General features: G+C 27.3%; 1 protein-coding gene across 5 annotated transcripts in view; it reads left to right on the forward strand.

Annotated features, from left to right (window-relative positions):
* Positions 1 to 2,609: 2,609 nt before the first annotated feature.
* The window catches only part of LOC111027683 (partitioning defective 3 homolog), a 35,771-nt gene continuing 14,602 nt past the window's right edge, over positions 2,610 to 23,778 (forward strand). For 3 of the 5 annotated variants that reach the window (XM_022306082.1, XM_022306086.1, XM_022306084.1), the window contains exons 1-3: positions 17,355 to 17,648; positions 20,100 to 20,304; positions 23,415 to 23,615. In XM_022306082.1, the coding sequence (XP_022161774.1) occupies positions 20,149 to 20,304; positions 23,415 to 23,615 (357 nt within the window). In that variant the 5' untranslated portion in view covers positions 17,355 to 17,648; positions 20,100 to 20,148. Of the gene's footprint in view, positions 3,361 to 17,353; positions 17,649 to 20,099; positions 20,305 to 23,414; positions 23,616 to 23,778 lie in introns of those variants that run through there. The other 2 variants (XM_022306083.1, XM_022306085.1) reach the window with 2 other exon arrangements.

Raw genomic sequence — 23,778 nt, forward strand, 5'->3', positions numbered from 1 at the left:
TCTTATTAGTATAATATCTAGATTCTAGAGTTATAATGTCTGTGCACTAAAAAAATAAATAAATATGTATGTACTGATGTAATAAATAAAAAGCTAAATATATGCATGAAACAACAAACAAATATTTTTAATTTTAATTTTTCAATGAATATTAAAAAGAAATTATTTAAATACATATATATATATATATATATATAATTACAAGCTCATCTAACATTATATGGTATATCTCTGAGTATCAATATAGAATTCCTGACAAAACATAAGTGACTGTTTTTATAATATAATCGGTATAAAATACAGCTACACAGGTGCAAACTCAATTTCAGTTTTATGATTAATTATATTTTTCTAAGATACTAACCCTAATAATAAAGTATAATGAATATAAATTGTACGTTAAAGAAAAATGACTATAAGTAATATTATGAAATATATATGTAGGTAGACACACCAGGTGTATTACACCAGGCGTGTATTACACCTATATCTATAATTGTTACAATTCTTAACTGCAGTTAAAATATAATAATATTAGGTACACCACAAGTACTAATAAATTAATTTCACTGTATTAAATTTAACAAATCTTGATGTAAGTAATTTAATTCTACGGATTCTTAGATTTTTATGAATTGCACCACCAATTAAGGAAAAGGATAAATACTCTTAGCTTAGCACACTTAAATGGATATTTAGACCAACTTTATTATATTACATATTTTATTTGAATCTTCTTTGAATGTTCATACTACAAAATATATAAAAATTATATTAAAATAGTTGTAAGTACTGCCATTGGTTATAAATACTACTATTTAAAAACAATTTTAGGTACTACTTTAACGTTTAACTCAATTATTTTATTTAACAACAAAATAAGTAGATTGAAGTAGCCACTGGCTACAAGCTAGGTAGGTGGGTCTACTATTAGTATTATTACAGCTGTATTTAAACTACAAATTAATACTACGATGGCTTTATTATTATAAATAATATTATATCGCAATATTAAACCACATAGCTGCCTACTGGTTTTTTCCTTACTCCTATACCTGCCTACATTTGGTAGGTATTTCATAATAATTAAGACGCCTTTAAATGTCCAAGATAAATAATAACGGTCTCGCATATATATGATACACCTGTATGTATGCAACATAATATTTAAATAAGTAACAATTAAAATTATATTTACAAAATATTATACTGCAATATTACACTATTATTGTGGTAGGTATATATAAAAAACAACTCATTAAACCTTTTGCAAAAAAAAAAAAAAAATATATGTAAACGATATTAGTATAATATATGTATATATACTGCTATCTTGTTTATATCATCAATGATTACGAAGTAGGTTATACGGGGTGATACATTTTATATAAGATATTCAGTAGGTATTTTAAAAAACTGCACAATAACGTTTTTGAAGATATTCGTCTTGCGTAATCTCAGGTCTTCACAAAACCACCTTTTTTAGAAAAAATAGTATATTTCACTATTTTTTATCATTAGGTATCATGTACTGAAATGATTTTTACTTTTTTAAATGACAACAAAAGTACCTATTCAATTTCATATTCCAAGGCACAATCTTATTCAATATTTATAGAAAATCGATCCATAAAAATCAAATATCGAACAACTAACAAGAGGTTCATTATAATAAGATTTAAGGATGGTAATATTCTAGGTTAGATGAGTAGAATATTGGAACAATATTTTGTGGGATATCCTACACCACTCCACTATCCACTCAGCACTCTTAAACACTTAAACTATATAATGCCCAAATTCAAATAACCTAAAAACTATCAAAATATTATTTGAAAAATAACCATCCATGATCTAGAAGATACCTATAGAATATGCCTCTTCAATGTAATAATGAAATAAAAAAATTATCTTAATTTTTTTTCCATAGGCACTCGAGTACCTACTTAATTGAGAGTAAAACGATGGTTTAATCTTCGGCATTTCAAAATTTCATTGATTTAGACACGATATCGGGAGCGATATTATTTATATGAAAAGTCCAAATTATTGAAATTTTTTTTGCAGGTGGAGCGTTTTTCTCTGAGCGTCCCTAGCCTACTTTAAGTCGTACACTTCAAACACCTCGTCCAAAATTTGATTTACATATAATATAATATATCGGAGTAATACAAAAATGGATCACCCGGTATAATGGTATATTATTATAATATAGACTTTCGGCGGCGGCGACCGGTTGACGAATTTTCGCTGCGAGGACGCAATATTTATCATCTACATCGTCATCATTATTATTATTTATTATTGAAATGAGCCGTCTGACGGGACGGTCGACGTCTCGCGTCTGCCGCACAGTGCACACATCAATAAACCGGTTTCGGCGGCGGCGGCGGCGGCCGATCCGCATCACCAGAAACCGCCGCGAACGGTTTTAGAGGCGAGCGAGTGGCGGCGGCGGCGGCGGCGGCGGCGGCGGCGGTTCCCTCGTAATTTTATCTGCGGCCGTTTTCCCCCTCTCCCCGTCACCGGCCGACGACGAAGCCACCACGGACCGCACACACACGCACAGGCACACACGCGTCGACTGCACACCGGATGGGTCTTTGTTTACTACCACGGCCGTCCGTAGTCCGTACACAGATGATAGCCGTTGTCGCCGCCGCCGCCGCCGCCGCCGCAACGTTTGCCCCGTTCGCTTTTTCCAACCGTTTTTTTTTTCTCGTCCGCGCCGTTTTACCCCGTCGGTCGACGATACTCCGAACCGTCCGGAAACGATCGTAACAATATCGTTCTATCGTTTGTTGTCCCCGCTTAGCCGGTCGTCGTCGGTGGTTCATTATCATATTTTATTATCGTCGTTATCGTTATCGTTCGGTGGTGGAGGTAGTGCCCGTCGTCGGGAGCAAAATCGACTGTGCCCGCACATCGCGACAATATTATTATTAGTCAAATACGTTTGAGGCACCCACTCGGGCTGGTACTTGCCGCATTTTCCGACCGTGTCCGATTCGCCTCCGACAACGTGAAAACGCCGCAACGACTGCTGCGACCCACCGCTTCTACTTCTCCGACCGCAGCTGCTCTCGGGTGCCCGCCAATGTCGAGCACGGTGGTGGCTTGTCGACGGGCCGCGAATCGACGCGGCGATGTGGCCGTCGTCGGTCTCTTCGATTAGAACAGTGTTATCGTCACATCGCACTGTTGCTGTGCTCAAGACGCCGGTGATGCGACTGCGACACAATGAAAGTCACCGTCTGCTTCGGTTCAACTAGGGTCATCGTCCCCTGTGGACGTGGAGAAATATTGGTCAGAGATCTAATTCAACAGGCCATCACTAGATACAAGAAAGCCACTGGAAAGGTGAGTCACACAGTACTAACATCTCAATGTTATCGCAATAGATAGTCACTAACAGTCATTTCTACGTTTACGTATGGATAGGTGCTTAATATGTTTATGTGGTGTATGGTTTTGTTGTGGATATTAGAGAGAATAGGTAGTGTTCTTTTTGTCAATCCAACATTCTCTATAACTGCCAAATGTATGGATATTTGACTACTTTAACATTAACAATGTTATGTCAGAAAACAATGTTTGAGTAACTGATTTAGGTAGGTACAATCATATAGGTATCTAAATCTAGGTAACAACATCTGCCTTCGTATTGTGGTTAGAGTGATCTGGATCTATTCAACAGTCAACCGAGATTTCTGCTGTTGCAATATTACACATTATTTATAGGTAGGTAGGTAGGTAGGTAGGTAGGTAAACCATATTATGAAGTACCCCTATCTGGCCGATCTATCTAATAGGCTTGCTAATAGGCATGATGCATTATTAAAAATTGATTATATTATATTGAATTTTTGTGATGTATATTTAAACTGATAAGTGATCACATAATTGTAGGAAGGTTGTAGGTATCCGGATAGGTATCTATAATAATATCAATTAACAAATAACAGTTGCAATTTGTCTTAAACAAGATAAAAGGCTTAAAGAATGATGTAAAATGTAATTTTATGTCTGTTAAACAAGTATATTATCTTCTGTAATATGGACAAATAGAAACTAAATATATTTTCATATACCTATTTAAGAGTAAAAATTGCTTGGAAATTTTTATTTACTTTAGTAGGAAAGTTACGTTTTAAGTTAGGATAGTTTCATATTAATTAATATTCTGGTACACTATTCTTGATAAGAAAGAATTTATGTTACAAAATGTATACCTTTAATTAGATCCCTATTCCTTAGACCAACCTAATTTAAAATAAATATCTTGGTATTTATAAAAATACTATCATACAATTAGTACCTACATCCTGCATGGTTTACCATTTCTTCTCATTTTAAGTCACTAAGTCATTTAATAGCACCACCATACTTATTCATCTTTCTTTTTGTTTCAAGCTACCCAGTGGTTTTTGTTATAGATATTGACCATTAGGCAATGGAGTTAGTACTTAGAACCAATGTATCAAAAACAATCCACATAGACCCGACATTATCTATTACGCTTGATTAGTTGCTATCTTATTTATCAAGTTATTAATTTAATAGTGTAATTCTGATGCACCGAGGAGATTATTCAGTTTAAGGCAGTTACAAAGTTACATTTTAGAAAATTTATTAATTTTAAGATTCATTTAAATTAGAACTAAAATTCAATGGACCAATTCTAGTGCCAATTATGAACCACTACAATGATATAGTTTGAGCTTGAGTTTAAGAGACTATTAGCTCACCATTGATTCATTAAATGTTTTCCAAGGGATTGTTTGTGCAACTTGACATTAATTTATTAACTGCATACCTACTTATCCAACAAACTTTTCAAATCATTAGATTTAAATAATAAGTTGTAGCCGAGGTTGTAGCCTTTGGCATTCTAGCAGGTATTGTGTAATAATTTATATTTCTACCAGAAGTTAGAGTAACTGTCTACCAGATTATGTGGGTACTATATAACCTACAGTAGGTATTTTCCTTGGTATCTTTACATACATTTGAAATTTAATGAAACAAATACATTTTATTGATTTTCAACAAGATTGTCAAGTATTATTATAGATTCTTAAATAATACTTACTGTCTTATATTTTGTATTCGGATAGGTACTAGATATTTGATATTTCAAAATATAACCTAAGAAGGTATATGATTGATACAGAAAAAAAATTGAATGTGCAATAACTTTAATGAATTATATAGTTCCTTGTGAAGTCCTAAGTTCTAATTACTTTTTAATCTAAAATTAAATAATGATTGAAAGCTTGATAAACTCTTACAAAATAGTAGAAGAATTGTTCACTAGCTTTAATTTATGATTGCTATTCTAGGAATGTATAAAAATAGTGAGTAACTACCAAAACATCTGTTTTTATAAACCATAAATGGTAGTCTACAAGCTGAGTAAGATGGTCATATAAGATTATGTTACAGGAAAACATCAAGTGCACTGTATCAAGGATTTTAACATGGGTACTGATATAGTTGTAATTGAAATATTACTCATCTAAAATATTATGTTTTTTAGTAGGTACTTATCTACTCATTGTTAATATCATGTTATTTACTTAATTATTACTCATAACAAATGTATACATTTATAATTCAGCTTATAATCAAGGCATTTATTAGAAAATAAATGTGAGTATGTTTAAAAAAATGATAATATGATGTGGACCCAAATGTAAACCTAAATATTAAAAAAAAATATATAAGTTGAACAATGTTAAACATTATTAGCCTCAACCCGCTAGGTATCTATGCTTTTTTATACATATATTAATAAAACAGTTCAAATTGTGAGTGTAAAGCTGTTTACGAATCTAATAAGTAATATTTGGAATAATATGTTGTAATAGCCAAATAAAACTAAACATCATACCAACTCTTATTAATTATATATTTTTTCTAAGAGGTTCTTATAATAGTAACAATAATGACAAATAATCTTTTTTAAAAACTTGCAGATAGTTTTGTATAAAATATAATAGTAAATATTTACCTACCTTGCTTAATTTTTCCAAATGCCTACCTTGTTGCCTGCATTTATTTACAATATTTTGTTTAAAATCACAAAATATTGTTATCTTTATTGTTATACCTACTTACTAAAATATTTTTTCCTCGTATATTATAATTTGTAGGCAGGTAGGTATCTACTTATTGATTATATGATTTATGGCCCTCATCATCACCCATATAACTAAATCCTTTTATTATTAAGTATTTTAAACAGAATTGAAACTATTATATTGTACATATTATAAATTATTTTAAGTATTGTTGGGTGAGAACCTAAGACTAAAAATATTGATATTATATCCAAATATTTTATATTGGTATATTATGTTAGAACGTGTTTATATAAACGACAATTTGAACTTTTTTGTTGTAGGTACAATATTGGTAATATATTTTCATAGGAGCCTATTTATCCTCTAGTCTATACCTACTTCTAGTATTTACAGATAATTTTCAAATAACTAGAGCTTGTCTATTAATTCATGAAAATGAATAGCTCGATTTACTTTATATTTCTTATTTATACATACTCTGGTAAATACAGTTACACATATTATTATTACCTACATTAAAAAATCGTTTAATTAGATATGAATGTAAATATTTTTGGAGAGGATTGTATTTGTTTTACTTAACTCAACACTAGCTAATATCCTTGTAAGTATCTACTGCATATTTGTATTTTTGGGACCTGGTATATATTTGAAAGCAATGACAAATCATGAACAACAAGAACTCAGATAGTTTAAATAGTATCAATAACAGAATATTATGACTCAAATAGTAAATTGATAATTAGAGCTATAATAAAAAAAAATATAAAATATAATTTATTAATGATAAGATGTATACAATACAGATAAAGTAACTAACATATTGTGTTCATGGGCGTAAATAAAACAAAATATGTGTGTTTAGTGTATACAAATAAAATAGCAGTATTTCAAATAAAAGTCCAAATAAATCATAAAACATATAATGTGAAATATTAACATATTTCCTAAAATTGCAGGATACTATAATGTGAATTTATTATTTCTTCACAGTTAGATAGTAAAACTATTATAATTTTTCAAATTGTTAACACTTGTAAGAAAAATTACAAGTAGCTAGTCATTAGGTAAAACTTTGGTATTTTTTTAAAAGAATAGTTGAACACTAAAGTTGTAAGGTTTTTGATTAAAAACAGAAAAAGACGATTGTAAATTGTTGACATCAAAATTGTATACCTACTTTTAAAGAGACAAAAGTACCTATTTGTTAAAGTTTTCAAAAGTGTATATTTTCTGTAAGTCTTTAAAATGTTAAAAACGTTTAAAATTTCTAACACGTCTAATTCGTTCTTTAGAATTATCAATTTATTAGTTGCTAGAACATGATATGAATATATGATTAAATCCCAATTTAAGTATAACCTACTTAATTTAACAGTTTGTTTCACTTTAAAAGGTTTTTTTCTTCAAAAATCCTACAAATTCTATATTTAATGTACATATCATATTACGAGTATTATCGGTGTTCTGTTTACATTCGAGGGGCTATTAACCTTCAAGCTATTACAGTTCATAGTACGTCTTCACTTTTCAGTCAATACATGACCCCTGTTGTCTGTAGATTAATTATTTTCTGTAGAGCATTTCTTCAACAAAATTCTTAATGCCCATAGAAACGTGTCATTTTAAGAAGCCGTGTTAAGGCAATTCTTTTGTTCCTTGCGGTCACTGCTTGTCTTTGTGTGTGTGGTAAATTATCATTAGTGTGTTTATGATCCCCACCAATAACCGACATCATACATTTTACGTATCCTCATGCACATGTCAGTCAGTCATTAGATCAAAATATACGAAATCAATTTCTCGACGAGTAAAAGCAATTCTATAGGTACGCCTGATAAAAAGTGTAGTGCTTCTAAAGGTACGATTTAAAAATGTTAAAATGTTTGAATGCACAAACAAGATTTCTTTGCATCCGTCTGAGCACATTTTCAAATTATTGACGGAATAAATATTTCAAATTTTATCGATTTTTATTTTTGTTATACATATTGAATATATGTTCCGACCGATGCAAAGTAAATTTTTTTTTTATCCTAATCTTTTAATCATCTACATTTTTTAAATAAAACCACTTTTAACTTCCTTAATTTTTGTCAGTCTCTAAGGCCATTATGATGAAAAATTGATAGGGTTTTCAGGGGTCTTGACTAAATGTATAGTTGATTGAAATATATTAGAATTTGATCGACATTAAAATAGTCAATATTATGTTTTATTAATTAATAATTACATAGAATAGACACTAAGTATTTTCTCAAAATAAACGACTGATTTTTGTCCAAAAAATATTGTTGTTTTTTCTTACTACCTAAAATATTCTAGGAGTCATACATTTTACATTATGAAAGTCAGCAAGGTCGTTATTGGTTTGTGTAGATGATCGTTCTTGTTCTGCAAAACTGGCCATGCACGTACAGTACATAATATAATATATTATTGAATGTATACATATACTGCATGTGCTCACGCCTACATATATATGCAATATGCATGTATCGTCTAGTACAAGGTCTCTTAGAATTCGCTAATTCAGTAAACGTCTAATAAGCTTGATATGTACATATACCTACATACACATATATATATATAGGTATACCCTACATCTCCACGTGTAACATTATTAGCAGTTAGCACACGATATTAAGAACTATCATGTTTTTACTGATACTAATATTTCGTTTTGTTGTCTATTGTTCTACGAGAATAGTATCGTAAATACATATATTTTATTCTATTATTAATTAGATAAATATTAAATCATTGTAACTGTCGTACTATTACGTCATGTAGGTACTAACCTATTTTTTTTTTGAACTGACGCCGACAGGGAATCGATGACGCCAATATTGTCACTGAAAATGGATAGGTAATGGAACTATTATTAGATCTAAATGAAGTTTAACAGTAAAATTTAATATTTAAGACATTTCATGACTCGACTACAACTATTTTTTTATGATTAGTGATGTTTTTAAGTCGAAATTAATAAATGCATAATACAACCAGGTTAGGTTAACCATAATTCACTCATAGGGATGTGTGACAAACAAAATCTCGATAAAAATGTATTTACGTAGTATGTATAATATTAAATACATGTATATATGTATATAATATATAGAACTAAATAACTTTTGGTTTTATTATGTAAAACACGATTTAATCTTGAAAGCAAATTTGTTTTATATGGTTATATTATACTTGTATATCTACATCTACTATTCGGAAACCTACTATATTACATATATAATAATTGGGTTAATATTAAATTGGTTGATGCACCTACGTTACCTATATGAATATAATATGATTAATATTATACGTATATTGGTTACTATATAGGTTACCATTGAAATCATTATTTAGGAATATTGGAATTTTAAATTAAATTTATCTATTTTATAACGCATAGGTACCTATTAATTATTAATTTTTGTATTGATCTTAATTGCCAACTCTGGTGTACTATATGACAATTAGTTACATTTTAGATTCAGAGCAGAGCGATGATGTGTTTTTTTTTGTGCTTGTCACCTTTTGTGGCCGTATAAATGCTTCGAATTTCTTCAGCGGCATCTTTTCTGGTAGAGAAGTGAATCTAATTGGAATTTTGATGTTTTTACTATTTGTTAATTGTTTTAAGATTTTTGTTGAAAATCTCCAATATGAAATTGTTACAAACACTATTCCAGTAGTTCTCATTTATATAGTACCAATAACACGACTTAGTACCTACTAGTCTACTTTTCACTGAGTACCTATTATATGTTTTTATATTTTCATAAAAACTTTAATATTATCTTAACTCTAGTCTTTATATACTAATTATTAATTAAATACCCATTTAAAGGAATAATTATTTATCGTTTATTTATACCTAGTCAAAATTTTTATTATTCCGTCGTATGTTTTTATTGCTATGTAGAATTGAATTTCGAAACCTTACTAGTTTTACACTTATGCGTATAATACTATTTACATTTAAATCAATATTCGAGAGTTAATATTTTTATTATTATTAAATACCTACCAGCTAAAAATTAAGATTATATAGGTATTAACACAGAATTAGAATAAAATGTTATGGGAATTCTCGATACCCGCTGTTTTTAAGGAGTTAAATATAGGCAATTTTCAAAGTTCAGGCGTGTAGGTTGTGTAAATGTGTGTGTAGTACCTAAGTTATCATTTCTGTGAGTGACTGTGTGTAGAATAAGTAGCAGAGTACAACCGCACGTGAACGGCAGTCAAAACTATAGCTCCACGATTATTATTTGGTTTTTTTGGTTACAAGTATATCAACTATTAACGTACCTATTAATTCGTTAACATTTCTGAATAAATATATTTTGAATTCTTCATTCAGTTTGCTTAGAACTAACATTATTAAATTATCGAATTTTAGATATTCTGAGCGGAGCAATGAATTTACCAGGTTTTACAATAATGTTCTTTTTGTGTGTCTGTCATCGACTTTTGGGGCAGAAAAAATGCTACAATAATTTACTACTTTACCGTATGTTCTGATAGGAAATAAGTGAATCGAGTTGGTACTTCGGGAGGTCAAAAGAAAAAAAATTTACGTATAAAACCAGTTTTGACCAAGTCGACTTCGTTTAAATGATGTTACTCAAAAAATAATAACTTTAGATACTTTAAATGTTCACGAATTTGTACATAATTGAATTCATATTTATTACATCCATTACAGTGACTATACCCTGGACAGTTAATGTACAGCTTAGCGTTATTATTATTATTGTTATTATTATTATTATTATTATCATTATTATCATTATTATTACCCGTTTGGTCTTTTTTTAGATTGTGAGCGGAGCAAATATATTCATTTTGCAATGATGTAATGTGTTTTTTTGGTGTCTGTATACTCAATAAGTAGGTAGTTGAAACAATGTTTCGATTTTCAACTTCAGTATCTTTTTCGGTGGGAAAGTAAATCTACTTTTTGCATTCGGAAGATCAAAATTTAAAATTTCCAGCCATTTTCAAAAGCTTAGGGAAAAACAAACAAAATTTTTTTAAAAAAAACTGGAATTTTTATGCAAAATTGGTTTTTGACAAAATCGATTTTGGTTTTTGGTTTGAATCGAAAACAAATAACTGTAATAACATAAATGTTCTCTAAATTTATGATTTAGAATTTTCTATACTACATACAATTTTCAAAATATTTTGAATCGTGTTGAGCTATTTATACAATTTTTGATTTTTAGTATTTTTAAATTAACGACGATAGAAACATTTCCGCTGGATCAAAAAACTTGAAAATGTAATACAAGGTTCTTTGTAAGTTGATGTTGGTAGAAATATAAAAAAAAGCGTAATCCTCAATAATTTTCTATGAGTGGCTGAATTTCAAATTTTGACAAGATACGTAAAAATCAAGAAAATGTGCAGATTATTTTGAGTTAGATATTCATAACAAATTTTTTTTTTAAATCTAAGATTTGATAATTTAATACAAGATTCTTTATAAGTTTGTATTCCTTTATCAAAAAAAAAATATTTACCGGATACTCAATACTTTTATGAATGTTTGAAGTTTTTTCACTCGATTTCTCATTGAACAATTATCTTATTTTATTGCAATTGAAAAACAAATTAACATAAGTATTTGAAATGTATACAAAATGTTTGTTTTATCATTATCTGTACTGGAATTTTTTTTAAAAATATTTTGACTCGTTTTGAGGTGTTTACGGACATTTTCAATTTCTAATTATTTAATTTTTTTTTTCTATAGATGTCAATACATTTTTGTTTTGATAAAAGGTTTTGATATATTGCTACGATAGAAGTTGAAAAATATTACAAATACTTATATGTACTCTTTTTTTATAATAATTTTAAGTTCAAATTTAAACAACATTTATTAGAATTTATTAATTATTTTGTTGTTAAAAATTTTAAACTTTTATACCTAAGGATTGAAATGTTAAAACTAGATTGCATGTAAATAGTTAATTTTGTAAAAAAAAGATTTTAAAAATATATTAGCAGTTTTTTTCAAATATTTATTTTAAATTAAACATTTTTCTTAATTATATATTCAAACCTAGAATAACGATTTTAGTTATTTTCTAGTAATTTAAAAGTATTTTGTTTATTTTTTTTTTTGGTAAAAGTAATAAAAGGCCTTATTTGAAATCTTCTATTAAAATTTCAAATGTTCGTGATTTTGGTGTATTTTGTTAAAATTTGAAGTTAAAATGCATTTAAATATATTTTCTATTAATATCTTAAAAATAGTCAAAATATTTTCACCCCAGCTCTATTAAACATTGATGAAAATTTTCAATTTTGACTTTCAACATCTCCAACTATAGATTCACTTTTCTTTCAGAAAATATTATGATGTTGAAAATTGGAGCATTAACTAGGTACCATAAATGCTGATGATAAACAGAAAAAAACACACATCATTGTAAAAACAATACATTCATCGCTACGCTCAGAATCTAAAAAATTAAATTGATACATAAACTTCTGCGTGAAGAGCTCATACAATTGACACGTGACCTTGGAAAGTTAATTACGTATTGATGTAAAAAAAATACGTAATTTTGTTTTATTATACCTAATGTAAAATCTGAGTATCTAAAACTATAAATTCTGTTTAAACAAACTGTATTTATATCTAGTAAAATTAACCTATGTATATAATATCTAATACAAAATAAAATACACGGTGTTCTAAATATTTACATCTATACTAAAATGTACCTATTAACGTTTCTTTATTTTTCAGGTACTTAATAATTGTGTAAAACATAATAATGTATAATGAAATAACGATAGTTTCCCATGACGTTTTTATGTCGAATTTTTTTCCATATTTAATACTTTTGATATCTGTTATTTATATATTTTCAAATAATACCTATCAATTTTTAAAAGTAATACAATTGTATTTCAAATGTAGTTTCAAGCCATGTATTAAACATTAATAATATATCAATGAGAATTGAATTGCTAGACTTAAGGTAACCTAAATTAAAAAGTTAACATTTAGTTAAACTTGTATCTTAAATTGTATATCTAAAACTTTGAATTTATAAGCTTATGAAAATTTGTATTATTGGTATTTGCGAGTATTTGTTACACGAAATTAAATTTCATAAGTACAACGTTTAGAAGTGGGTGGGTAACACTACTGTACCTACATAGGTGTCTTGAGAGTCACTATAATGAGGATGTGTTAAATTTTAATTCAATGATATAAAAAATTATTGTATACGAAAAACGATTTTTATCGAAAAATGTCTGTTTGCCTATATTATTAGTATAATACTATGTATTTTTAATGATATTATTGTGATTAAAGTAATTTATTTTGCTATTAGGCATTAGTACTTGTGTACTACCTATACTACTGTAGGATGAATTCCTTTTTTTTTCGAAAAAATTGCATTTGAAAAAAAAATATCACCGTGTGTTTAAAATATAATAATATAGGTACTCCAAAAGTTAAAACATTTGTATGGTTATAAATATCTCAAAACGAGTTGAAATTCTACCATTTATCGAAAATTTTAATTTAAATATTTTTTAAATGTCGATTATCCATATGATCATTTTGGAATTACAATAAAATATTAAAATCAGAATTTATAGATGGGAATTCGTTAATTTACCCATAAAAAATTGATGTTTTATTCGAGTAAATTGTAATTTTTGTTTAAGGTAGAATACATTTTAGAGAATCTTCTATTAAAATTTCTAATGTGAAGTAGGAAGAAAAACTTTTGTGAATTTCTTACTGAAAAATAATTTGAACATTTTTGAGATTATGATACGTTTTGTCAACATTTTAATTTATGTAACTTGTGTATCTTTAATTTTTAAACTTTCCTAAAACAAACTTATGAGGAAACTTGAATAAAATGTTCTAAAAAGATTTGCACTGTATAATGTGTATATTATATATTATACCATATAATTATATATATTAATGTATATACCTATATTTATAAATTAAAAATTTAATTTTCTAATTGAAAAACATTTTACTTAAAAATGAGGTAATCCAACAAACGTTTTAAAATAGTTGAAATTAGTATGCAAATATTACAGTTATATTGAATCATTTTAAGATACATTATCAAAAAATACTCAATTTCTTATCAAAATGCCCAAAATTCACTGTGCACCAACAATTATTCAATTAGTATTATTAATACAATCTATGTTTAATCCCTAATTAATAGTATAGTCGCATGATATTTTCAAAGCGGACATACTCTTAAAAACAACATATTATTTTTAAACTAATATAGTAATGATGGCTATTGTGAATACACAAAGTCATGTTATATTGCATATACCTAATGTTAAAAGGAGCATTATGTAGTATGTACAAGGCTAAATCTTGTTATCCTGTTTTACCCATAGTTGAAACATAATGAAATTGACAGAAGCAATTAACCCGCGGTCCAAAAAATATTATAAATAGTACACATTAAAAATTAAAAATACAATTTATTTTAAAATTATAAAAAAAATCTTAATGTGCGTCGTGTTCAACATATAAACAATAATTAAAATAATGTACGATGTAATTACTTTTGAAGTGAAACATTAAAAAACAATAAAATGTTTGTGAAGATGTTTAAAATGTATTCGCTGACTTTGTCTTATCACAAAATGGTGTAGTTTAATTTTTAGTATAAAAGTAAATTTACCTATATGGCTCGCTTATGGTTAAACTTAAATAAATGCAATTTAAGTGTGTAGGAAATACAACAATTATTTTTAAGTGGCTTGACGTGGAGCGTTAGCTGCTAACAGTTGCGGAATGCGACTGGGAGTAAGTAACGACCACAGCTACTAGCTCCCGGATGGGTGACCACCCGGGTTCATAGTAGTTAAAAACCTTGCCACGCATACACGTGTTTGCTACCTACAGTAACAACCCTAACAATCGTCAAAAAAAACCTACAGTACCAACCTTACCCCTACCACAGTTCATAACCCCTACAACAGCTAATGGCCTTAGACGCCGGGCTTAAGTTCAATAAAAAAAAAAAATTATTTTTAAACACGGTGAACTCATTTTCAAAAAAATTATTTGTTTTTGGTAATATTTTTATTATATAGGTACGTAATTTAAATTCATAATAAAACATATTTAAAAACGTTTTTTTAGTATCATTTTTTACTTTTTGTATTACAGAATATTTTTCTAGGAATTTGAATTTATAAAAATCGAATTTTAAAGACTAATCAATTACCTAGTTTTAAGCTTATAATTTATAATTTTTAAGTATTTAATGTTTTTATAATTGGAGTAGTGGACCATCATTTTGCGAGGTATCTTTTTGCCATTCTGCACTCCACTCATCTCAGATCTAGAGCTCATCTGAACTTTAAATTATATTATTACCTAATACTACTTAATAATAAACAAATAAAATAATTTACAAACTTAGCACTATATTATTTTAAAATTGATTGAAAGTCCAAACCACTATGATATTAATATTATTTGATTTTGAAAAAAATATTAAATATTCAATTCACCTCGATATTTGTCTTTACTAAATTGCATATTATTGTGTATGTTTGCGCACATTTTACATGCTTAGTGATTTCCAAGAAGGAGTCATCTATGTTTTATTAAATATTCAATAAATTTTTGGAATCATAATATATTACATTATATTTCTAAATTGTATGTTATGAATTTATGATTGTTATAATAACTAAACTGTTTATACAACATCCGATTAATTTCTTTATAGAGTCGAAATTATTTCTAAACACGTCAGCACGGATCAGTTAAAATTGCAAACATACCTTATGCTTATTAATTATTATTTAGGTACCTATATAATTTCAATAATTATGAATGTAACGCAATACTTATACATTTTTAAATTTTAACATACAGTTACTTGATTAATACTCTGTTTATCGTCTTTGTTTGAATGCCTATGATATTATATATGTTGAGTTACTTAAATATATATATATGTATATACAATTGATTATTGTTAATGAATATGAAAATAATTAATCATCTGTTTTTTGTTCTATTTAATTATTTTGATGATTTCATTTTTCAAATATAATCGACTGTTTAAGTTGAAGGGGAAAAGAATCAAGTTTAAATTATCTAGTTTTGGGTTATGCCTGATGAGATGAGTTATGAATAACATGTTTGACACATTGAAGTGGATTTTGTTCTCAACATACCATTAATTTCGAGTCCTTCGTTGAAGAGTCGACAATTTTCTTTTTAGCTAAAAAATATATAAGATAATATATCTGATTATTATGTACTCATATGATATAATACATTATACATTATATATTTATATGTATAATTAAAAACATTATTTTAGTTGAATTCGAGCAAAGTTCGTTCAACTCATAATTTATATAAATACCTAATACCATCCCATATATGTATGGATTTTAACTGTATAGAGTATAATATTATAAGTTCCCAAATAGGTAACTAAAATATTTGCAATTTATGATTCTGTATTGATTGTATAAATGTATATATTAAGAGGGCATCGTCTCGAATGTGTCGTCTCTGTCTTACACGTACATAACACAGCAATCATACATACCGGATTCTTACTACAGTTTATTTATAGTGTTAATATTAGAGCAAATTTACATATCATAAAATTGATTGAGATAAACTTACTGTGCTCGAGCGATGAGTTTTTTCATGTTTATTTTATAATGAGTTAACCATATAGATTTTAAATTTTAAAGTTATTTAAGTAAGTACTCGAACTCATTATAATGTAAAAATATGAAAATAACTTTGCTTGAGCATCAAGTATATTCTCCTCTATAATTTTTTTAATATGCATATTTGATCTAATGTTAATTATTAATAAACTGTAGTAATAGAATCCGATACGTAGATGTGTTGTGTCACTGATTGTTAAACAGTAAATGTCCTCTTTAAACTAATTTATTGATACAAATTGTTTCTATTATTTATAATTTTTTTTTTATATGTTATTAAATAATTATTTAAGTATATTTTAATTGAGGTGTGCATGTTAACAAATTGTATAGACAAATGTTTAGGAATTTATTGTTATACTTATTATTCTCGTTATTTACATTCGCAGCCAATGGATATTTTACTTATGCATGTAAATTAAAAACTTTTACCTTTAGTAATAGTAAAACGAACACAACATTCGTATTATCATCAAACAGCTGTAGGTAATACGCACGATGTCTGTGCCTGTTGTAGGTACCACTCGGCACTCGTTATTAGTGTTGTTCAGTGCGTGACACGTTGCAGACGTGGTTATTTGTCGTTAATGCATTAATGTTCTAGTTTGTTTGTATTATTTTATCAGTGTTTTATCTTTCACTTAAAGTATTACATATATTATTATTTCAAAATGATCTCTAATGAAACTGTGCGATTAACTATATCCCGATTTTATGAATAAATCTGGGTCAAATATAGCGATTTTTTATTTTAATAAAATTGGGAAATCACATTAAATGTATTATTTTAAAAATGTATGTGTGCATATCAATACATTTAGGCTATAGCTGGTAATTATATACTCATAAGTACTTTTATTTTAGTAATTTTATAATCAATAAAAAAAAAACATTGCTAACATAATATAACGCTGTAGTTGCAGTTTAAGACATATTTATTGAGCTGTACACAGATAGGCATGACGATGACTGTATGAGCTGAAACTCAATAAAATTATTAAATCGTAATCATGGATTTATTACCATTTACGACAAGACATACCTGATTCAAGTAATTTTTCCTCGTTAGAAACAGCTAGCTTACTTATTTACAAACTGTAAAGTTTTCCAATACCTACGCAAGCTAAATCATTTTTAATTTATTATTATAATACATAAAATTATGATTAATGCTATACAATTTAAATTATACTGGTTCAAGTTGGTAACTTCCCCACCCTCAATATTTATATCTCACTACACATATTTTTGTGTATCTTTTTTGATTATTATATAGTTATAGATTCTGATTAGTTATCTTAATGTTATAAGAAATTGTATACGTATATATAATAATATACGGTATTGTTGTTTTGTTACGTTTGGCTAGGCTTAATTATTCGGTTCTTTACTAGCAGATATTAATTTTCTCTAAAAACAATAGTAAAAAAGTAGACGTATACAATACGTCAATATCACTACGTCGGCTACTGTGATGAGAACAATCGAAGAAACTAAGACGTGTCGAAAAAAAATAAAGTACTTATATTATGATTTTAATTACGTTTCTATTTAAAAAAATCTTCTTTATTTTGATGTAAAATCTGAACTGTGAAAAGGTTAAGTATAATAATTATTAGTAGTGATAGTTAAGTACCTATATAAGTTGGTGTTCAAATAAAATTTTTTAATCAATATTGTACTATATTTCTTGTTTCTAAAATGAATTTTCACATCTTAGTGGGTAGGTAAACCTAACCTAACCAACTAGTATTGTATTTTGATGAATAAAAATATAATATTATGTATTGCTATACACATTCAATCTAACCTATTGAAAACTATAAATGTGGAAACAATTGTATACTCGTATTTGAGTAGAGTATGAGTTTTAGAAAAATAGTTAAGTTGTGTGGTATTCTGATGAGTGACATGGGTTCTTATATATATATAACAATGATATGCTTTGTTAAATATGTGCACTTGATTTAAAAAATGTCACCATAGTTTTGTAATTTATTACAATGTTATCGTAAATTAAAAAAACCTCACATCTACGCATAACCAAAAATATTGTTATCGCATGCAAATATGCGATTTTCGTTTATCAGTATTTTCGATTATTTTTTTAAAATTAAATTAATAAAATGAGATATTAACAATCAAGGTATAATTATTATAAAATTTATATTATTTCAGTACACTTTTAGTACCTAATTTGCATTTTTAGAAATTCTAGAAGTACTTAATTATCATTTAGAACCTATACACAAAATAAAAAATTTAAACCTACGTGAAACAAACTAATTAACTATCCCTTTCTAAACAAAAATTACATACCTATGTATAAAATATTCATGTAAATCAACTTTTTTTAGTAAATATTATTCGTTAAAACGGGGCTTACTTCGTGATAACACAAAATGATAATACAATAATAGGTATACATATATTATGTGTGGTAGGTAGGTACCTACTTTGGTGTCATATATAGCTGTAAACAAAAATTATGTAAAAATCTAACCTTGCTAGTATTATTTAATTATCTACCTAAACGTGTTTTGAATAAAAGTGTTAAGAATCGAAATTTACTGGATCAAAATTATAATTTATAAATAGGGATTCAATTTGAAACATATGAATAATATTAGATACATTTTTAATTTGAATACGATGTATACAAAACGATAATTTAATAATTTGTAAGTTGTAGTTACCTATATATTTTGAGAGATATATCTACCTACTTTATTTATAAATTGTACAAGATAATCAAATTCAGACATTTTATTAGAAAATTCACTCACTACTAAATCATTCCGATTATTCTTAAAATGTAAGTTGTGTTATATTACTTACATATCTTTGAATAATGTTAAATTAAACCTTTTTATCCTTTCGTATTGTCGTATTAAAGTTAGTTGTATTATTTATTATTAGGTAGTTTAATCGTAAAGTGTATCTTACTTTATTTTTCGAACATAATACGTAGATTTATATTCGACTGATAATTTCTTAATTGAGTAATATTATCGTTAACAAATAAAAATATTTTTTATTTTCATAGGAAAAAGTATAGGTACTTGTATCGGTACATGTATAAACTGTAATTGTTTGTTTCAAGCTCGTATACGTCCTTGCCTGTCTGTTAAAAAAAAACCGTTGCAAGCAGCAAAAAAAAAAAAAATAATAGTAATAATTTCATTTGTACTTTATGTATTTAGAGTGCAGGTTTTAAATAACTATGTATACTTATTACTTACGCGTATGGTCCGTTTTTTGTGTGCGATTCTGCTGTTGTAGATGTTCGGTTTTAACAATCGTTGTATAAATTGTCGATAATGTCATTATCATGTTGGAAAATTGTACATCTCATCAAAATTGCAACTGTGGTAAACGAAGTGCATCTGTCATTGGAAAGTTGGCCAAAGTATTTGGACGCAGAAAAACTTATCAAGTTCAAAAAGCTCAACAACTCAATAAAGTATCATCGACCGAACCCGGCGAGGTATTTCTACAGTTACAAATTTATTGCAAATAACATATGTACACTACGTATTACGTTCAGAATATATTTTAAACTAGGTATTATTTCTTAATTGAAACCATTAACAAATAGGTTATATTAAATATGACCTATATTGTATAACAATATTGTTAAAAGGTAAAATGAGACATTAACCGAGAGTTGAGACCATTGTCACGCTTCGCTCGTCGTGTCATTAACCCCTTGCAGACTATGATTTCTTATTATCTAATATTTTTACCATAGATTTTAAAGCAATAATATACTAATTCATTAAAAATTTACATGTATAATAATTATGAGATGGATCAACTTTTATAAAATGGTGCCGTTTAAACCTGTCTTCCTGCAAAAATTATAATAATCTACTTATTTTTTAAAATCATTATGTTTATTTTATAAACATTTCTCAAGATATACGCAATTACGAAAGCGTGGAATCTATTTTATTAAGCAGAATGAAAATACATTTTTCTTATGATTTACATTTTTATTGTTTTATTTAAAACCAAATAAAATTAATTATGCAAAGTGTACACTTAAGTGAAAAAAAACTATTAGGTAGGCACCTAAATGTTTTAAAAGATTTTACTTTTGAATAACTACTCAGAATTATATTGTGTTTTGTATTACCTTTGTAAATTCTAAAACACATCAAGTTAAAAAATCGTTTTCTCTGCATGGGTATCTCATACATATTATTCATTATTAGTTATTACCCATAGATAAGATTTATTAAGGTACCTTAAATAGGTAAAAATTAAAATACACATTTGTTTGTACCTAGCATAGAAGTAAACAATTTTTTCTATATTCGTAGTTTTTATAATTCTATAACAACATTATAATACAATTTATTTTATTGTCTCTATGTCATCATTATTTTTTACTCAGTGGGTGCTATATTTGGGATATCGAAAGTCTACTATAGTACCTAGGTACTAATCAATATGCAATATGCTTATAAGTTAAGATACCTACATACATTTTCTAAAACAATAATGTTTTTGTGTCAAACCTGGAGTAATATTAAACTTGTTATACTTCAATAGGTAATGTAAATGTATTGATATTTTAATTAAAATTAAACTGTTAAATAATTGTATCATTACGTCTTATCCAACGATTTTCAACCACGGTTTATGTAAAGAAAAAATGCTTTTTTATGTTTGAATAAATTATAAACCGCGATAACATTAATTTCCCATTGAAGTATGAAATATGCATTCGTATGCAATATAGAGATATAATATTCGCAGAGATCTCAAGTATACATATTTTTTATAACACACTATAATATTATAAATAATTATGATTATTGTTTTCACTTTATGTAAGATGATGACTGATAAATATTATGAGGGAGTTTATTAACTCGTATCATTTTTCTACGTCAGCATTTAAAAAATGTGTTTCTATACGCATTATTATGAATATTCCTACAAAACAATTGCATTGGCTTCTATTAGGTATGAAATAATATTTATTGTATATTGTATATTTAGAAGTATCAAAAGTTATACATACCTACTTAAAACTGTAAAATAAATAATAATTTTTGTTTAATAAAATATTAATTTATGGCTGATGTACCTTTACCTCGACCTGTACCTAATTATTTTAGGTGAATATTATGACGCCATTTTATATTATTTGTCTAACTATGTTATTGAAGAGTTCAGAAGGAAACGTCTAGGAATCTAGATCAATCGCTGTCAACTAATCTACATTTAAAAAAAATAAATTAGGTGCTTAAGTTTCCCTTTTAACCGTTATCCGATTATGGGTTGTGTAACAATATTAAATTAATTACAGCAATTATCATTTGCAAATAAAAAATAAGAACAATGTTTTGCCATATTAAAATACTAATAAGACAATGATGACTGTTTACACAATAATATGTAGTAATTGAATAACATCACGTTTAATTAAATGTCTACTTTTATTATATCAAAAATGACTAACTATTATTTAAAACCTTGTACCACAGTATATAATATAATTATTATCAGAAGCATTAGTTTATCTATTTTCAAGTATATTCAGTATATTGACTGATCTAACCCAGGGCTTAATCTGATAAGGTATTATATGTCAATTGAAAAATACGACTATATAAACAATAAACAGGTTCATCGTCATAAAATAGGTATTGAGTTAGTGATAGAAATATACATTTCATCAAAGCAGCTGTATAATTATATAAATACATTCTACTACATGTATATAAAATACTAGCTTTTTGCCTAAACGTTGTGGTGTGTGATAAAATCTCACTAGTAGTTTTTCTCGTCGGATATATTCAACTTTGGACGATGAGACAAAAAAAATATTATAATTATCAAACCTTTTTAATTAAACGTTATTTTTGTATTAATAAATGTAACCACCAGGAACTATATTAAATAGATTAAGTACTTAAACATAGCCTTTAAAAATACTTAATTTGTGTTCAATTATTTTAAAAATATAGACTATGTTGTACTAAATATTTATAATTTTAGATTTGGTTTCTATTTGTAGGCATCAACATTCGTTAATATTGTAACAGTGTAACATTTGTAACGAGACAGGAATTTTGATGATTCCCCATTATAAATCTATTAGAATGTGCTTACCATTTACCATTATTCTTTTATTCACAGTTTATAAAACTTAATGGGTTTTTTAACTACCTATGTACAAATTATATGGTGCAATTATCTCAGATGTTAACACGACGGAGCGACTGAAATATTTTTTTATTAATTTGGAACAACACACAACTTGAAACAACTCTATAAGTACCTAGTATTATTAATTATCGGTTGTTTCTTTTTTTTCTAAACACTATAAATGACCAAACATATTAAACATAACGTAAGAAGTGAAGATAGGGAGGTAACCTGAAAAAATATGAATACAAATAATAAATATTGTATTCTTGTATGTAGATATTAATCTGCATTTTTTGTCTAAATTATATTCGTCATCATTTTTTGTGTTGGATACTGAAATAAGATGTAAGAGTGTATCACCAATATTTTATTTTTTTTTATTAAATATCAAATTTGTTACAACAATCTATAATTATTAATTACATATTCTAGAGCTCCAATTCATGGGTGACCGTCCACAGTTTGCAGTCTCAGAGTGATGGTGGGATCTTGGATCCAGATGATCGTCTCAGGGATGTGGCAGATGATAGAGAGCAAATTGTTGCACTCTATGACGACGGTGATAGCAATAGTCCTCACCAACACGGCGGTGGAGATGGAGCTAGTGTTACATCTAGTCCGGATATATTCCACGTAAGATATTAATTCACAAAACATAATTATTTATGTATTATATTGTTTTCTAGTTTAAGTGCCTATATATTAATTGGGAAATGTAATACATTAACTAATCTATAGGACAAAGATATACCATATTTTTTGTTTTTTTTATTTTATGCTAAATAAAATGTTATAA

Source organism: Myzus persicae, unplaced genomic scaffold, assembly GCF_001856785.1.
Source record: "Myzus persicae strain clone G006 unplaced genomic scaffold, MPER_G0061.0, whole genome shotgun sequence".
NCBI lineage: Eukaryota > Metazoa > Arthropoda > Insecta > Hemiptera > Aphididae > Myzus > Myzus persicae.